The sequence below is a fragment of the Cariama cristata genome, unplaced genomic scaffold (genome assembly GCF_000690535.1).
Source record: "Cariama cristata isolate BGI_N322 unplaced genomic scaffold, ASM69053v1 scaffold8236, whole genome shotgun sequence".
Lineage (NCBI taxonomy): Eukaryota > Metazoa > Chordata > Aves > Cariamiformes > Cariamidae > Cariama > Cariama cristata.
Window position 1 is genome coordinate 1 of NW_009623739.1, and position 3,823 is coordinate 3,823.

The 3,823-nt window shown below is 41.8% G+C and overlaps 1 protein-coding gene across 1 annotated transcript; it reads left to right on the top strand.

The window, feature by feature from the left end:
- Positions 1–6: 6 nt before the first annotated feature.
- Positions 7–1,647, top strand: RFX7 (regulatory factor X, 7). Its single transcript, XM_009702872.1, has one exon. The coding sequence runs from the start codon at positions 22–24 to the stop codon at positions 1,210–1,212; it is 1,191 nt and encodes a 396-aa protein (XP_009701174.1). The 5' UTR covers positions 7–21; the 3' UTR covers positions 1,213–1,647.
- The last annotated feature ends 2,176 nt before the right edge of the window (positions 1,648–3,823 follow it).

A 3,823-nucleotide genomic window follows, 5' to 3' on the forward strand; every position in this document is an offset into this window, starting at 1 on the left:
GACAAAACCAAGCTCGAGTGGATGAATAATGGCTACAGTGGGGTTAGCAATTCGTCGGTTGCAAACCATGGCATCCTTACGAGCTATCAGGAGCTGGTGGAAGACCGTTTCAGGAAACCTCATGCTTTTGCTGTTCCTGGCCAGTCATACCAGTCTCAGCCACGCCACCATGATACTCACTTCGGTCGCGTCACTCCTGTTTCTCCTGTGCAGCACCAGGCAACCCCTGTCAGTAGCACCACCAAGCAAGAGGGCTTTGCTGTTCCTGCTCCTTTGGACAACAAAGGAACCGGTTCCTCTCTCAACAACAGTCTGAGATGCCGTAGCGTGAGCCCTGCTGTCCATCGCCAGCGTAATCTCAGTGGAAGCACTGTTTACCCTGTTTCAAATATACCACGCTCTAACCTGACACCTTTTGGAAGTCCAGTGACTCCTGAAGTTCACAATGTATTTGCTAATATCCATGCAGACACCAGTGCCAATAACATAGCGCAAAGAAGCCAGTCAGTCCCGTTGACTGTGATGATGCAGACGGCCTTCCCGTCTCTTCAGAAACAAACAAACACTAAAAAAATAACCAATGTGTTGTTAAACAAACTTGATTCTGATAGCGATGATGCAGTGAGAGGTTTGGGAATGAACAACATGCCCTCAAATTACACAGCCAGGATGAATCTCACTCAGATTTTAGAGACATCCGCCGCTTTTCCTAGTGCCAATCCACAAAATTTGATCAATTCCAGCACTTCAGTTTATGAATTCCAAACACCAAATTACCTCACAAAAAACAGCAGCACCGATCAGATCAGTTTTTCTTCTGGAGATAACCAAGCACAATCAGACATCGGAGAGCAGCAATTAGATTTTAGCAGCACTGTAAAAGACCTTTTAGGGGAGGACAGTCTGCCAACAAACCAGCAGCTGGTGAATCAGGTGGCATCAGATCTCAATAATGTTGCATCTGTCTTTTCCAGCGACATCAGGTTGTCTTCCGAGCTCTCAGGCAGCATTAACGATCTGAACACTTTAGATACAAATCTACTGTTTGATCCGGGTCGTCAGCAGGGACAAGATGATGATGCTACACTGGAGGAATTAAAAAATGACCCCTTGTTTCAACAAATCTGCAATGAATCCATTAACTCAATGACTACATCAGGTTTTGATTGGATGGAGAGTAAGGATCATCCTGCTGTTGAAATGTTGGGTTAATCTTGTTTTATAATATGTATGTAGCACACTGTATCTAAAAGACAGACGTATTGTATTTGTCTTAATGGAAGTGCCTCCCGCAGCAGAAACACTTGCTATGTATTGTGGCATTTTTTAAAAAGTTTGCTGTACCTGTTGCTCATTCCTCAGCAGGGAAAAGGCAGTCTTACCAATTTTAAACAATCTCTGAAGGTGATGGGCTATCAAAGAGCCAGTATTAAAATTTGAATTTTATAGTGTTTCCCATTCAACATTTCTTATTGTAGCAAATAAAGAAGTGATTAATAGTCAACCAGCAATGACAGCTATGGTTGAGGCTTTGGGAGGGCTTTAAGTTGAGCTTGTTAGTAGGCTTTCCATACTTTGTATTGCTTGTTACTTCTTAGTAGATGATCCTTACTGACCTTTGTCATTCAGGTCTGAAATGCAGGGTGCCTGCAGATAGGTGGGTGGTGGGAAGTGTGTACAAATGAACCAGGTGACATGCAGGTGCCTGATCGTTGTGTGGCTGTCTTGAGCACTGCCCAGTGGTGAACTGTGGGGAATCTCTGTAGCACTGGTGCCATCCGCATCTCTAGTAATATACAGAGATAGGAAAAACTAACAGGAATGATCAAGGAAAAAGAAAGATGCACTAAATTTTTTATTTAAGAGGAATAAATCTATGTAGTTATTTTATCCATTAATATTTGTGACATACTTGATATTTTAGTTCTCACTTCAGTGTTTTTATATTAGCTAAAAATGATGCGAGAAACTTTTGAGCACTGAGACTTAATCTAGGCATAACACCCTATTTTAAAGTGATAGGTACTGTTTAATTATTTATCAACGCTAGAGAAGGAACACTATATTTTCCCTCTTTTTTTTTTTTAAATAAAAGAGCTGCTGGAGCTCATTAAAATACTCTTTTTTAAAGATTCATTTTTTAAAATTTGCTCTTTCCTAACCTAGTGGAGGGTGTAGGAAGATGTTATTTTCTCTGTATATCAGTAGGTTGAGCCTTTCTGTCTTTCTTGCTCATACTCTCTCAAACAAAAGATGACTAAAATATTAGAAAATGTGGTTGATCTAAAAATATTTCATATAGAGCCATAATACTGCCAGGCACTTTACAGATACGCAGTAAGACATGTGATCTTTCTTTTGGTAAAACTTATTTTAAAAGTACGTACTGTTTTAGAAGCCTGAATTCCATTTTCATACATGATTTGACAGGACTGGTGAATCTAATATTTTTTAAAAGTCCTTAGCTGCCCCTCTGGAAAATGAGATTTAGACTTCTGCCTCACTAGTTTACTTGAACCAAAAAAGACCTTTTGTTTTATCAGCATGGCATGGATCTCTCTCATGTTCAAAAGAGAGAGGTACTTAGCTGGCCATGGCACTGATGCTAGAAAGAGGGCTTGCAGAGGCAAGCTTTTACAAAAGAAGTGGTGCACTGAGGATGCTACAATACCATCCCTTAAGCTCAGTGTAAAATTGCTTATTTCTCCTGTGAACAGACACTTACAAAACAGAAAACAGAGCAGAAAACATTTTCCTCTCTTCCGTTAACCTCTTTGAATGAGCAGTCATGAATTTATGAAGGTGTAGGTACAATAAGCCCCCCTAGATTTCCTTAAGGGGAAGATGCTCAGATTTTTTTGGTGATTGGTGTTTTTTTTGTTTGTCTTGATGGTCTTCTATTTCTTCAGTTTTTGCTAATGACTTGAGATCCCAGTACTGGTCAATTTCTTTGGCGGTGCTGACTCGACTTGTGCTGCTGCATTGGCACTTGAGGTGTTGGTGTACCGCGGCTTCTCCTGCTCTTGCCCCAATTCATCACCAGTCTGTGGCCTCTTCTGCAGGGACAAACAGTTGTGCCAAGCTGTAGCACCTTATGGGGGCCTGATTTCACTGTGCTTGCGTCAGAAGTTTTGCCGCTTTGTCAGGAACAAACTTGGAGAGTTCAGATCCCTCCTTGAAGCACACGGCTGTGTGATAGTGTGGTTTGCTTCATTTGAGACCAAGTGACTCTTCTAAGTGTTGTTAAGGAAATGGGAAGGAGACTAAAAACCTGGATGGTAGCCTTCTGCTTGTTACCTTGCCAGGTGTCTGTCAGTAAGGCTTGAACCATTTTTCTTGTAGGCTAAAGTTGCTGAAGGCAGGGCTTCAGTTCTGTACCTGCCTGTGGCCTTTTGCCGGAGATGTGCTGAACATCCTCTTACCTTGTTGACTTCATTGGGTCTGAGACACACTCAGCACCTCTTCTTTTTTTTTTTTTTTTTCCCTCAACTCTCTGTGAAGTGCCAGCACTACTGTGAACAGATGAAACCTACCTTCTGATGGAGAGTGATGGGGGAGTATGCGAGTGCCGGCACTGCAGGGAGAAGCCGCACGTGTGCTGCAGCAGCCCGTGCGTTTGCATGACGTGCTGGCCTCACCTCCAGGTCACTAACACCCAGACTGAGGTCGGCTTGGAGGAAATAAGTTTTTGCCTAACTCTAGTTTTTTAAGAACATTTCTCAGAAAAGCAGGAGTAGATTTAAAACTAATGTGTTCTAAATTATGCAGCCGTCACCAAAGGTTTTTAAAAGTGCGTTTAAAATTATTTTTAAATATAAGCGTT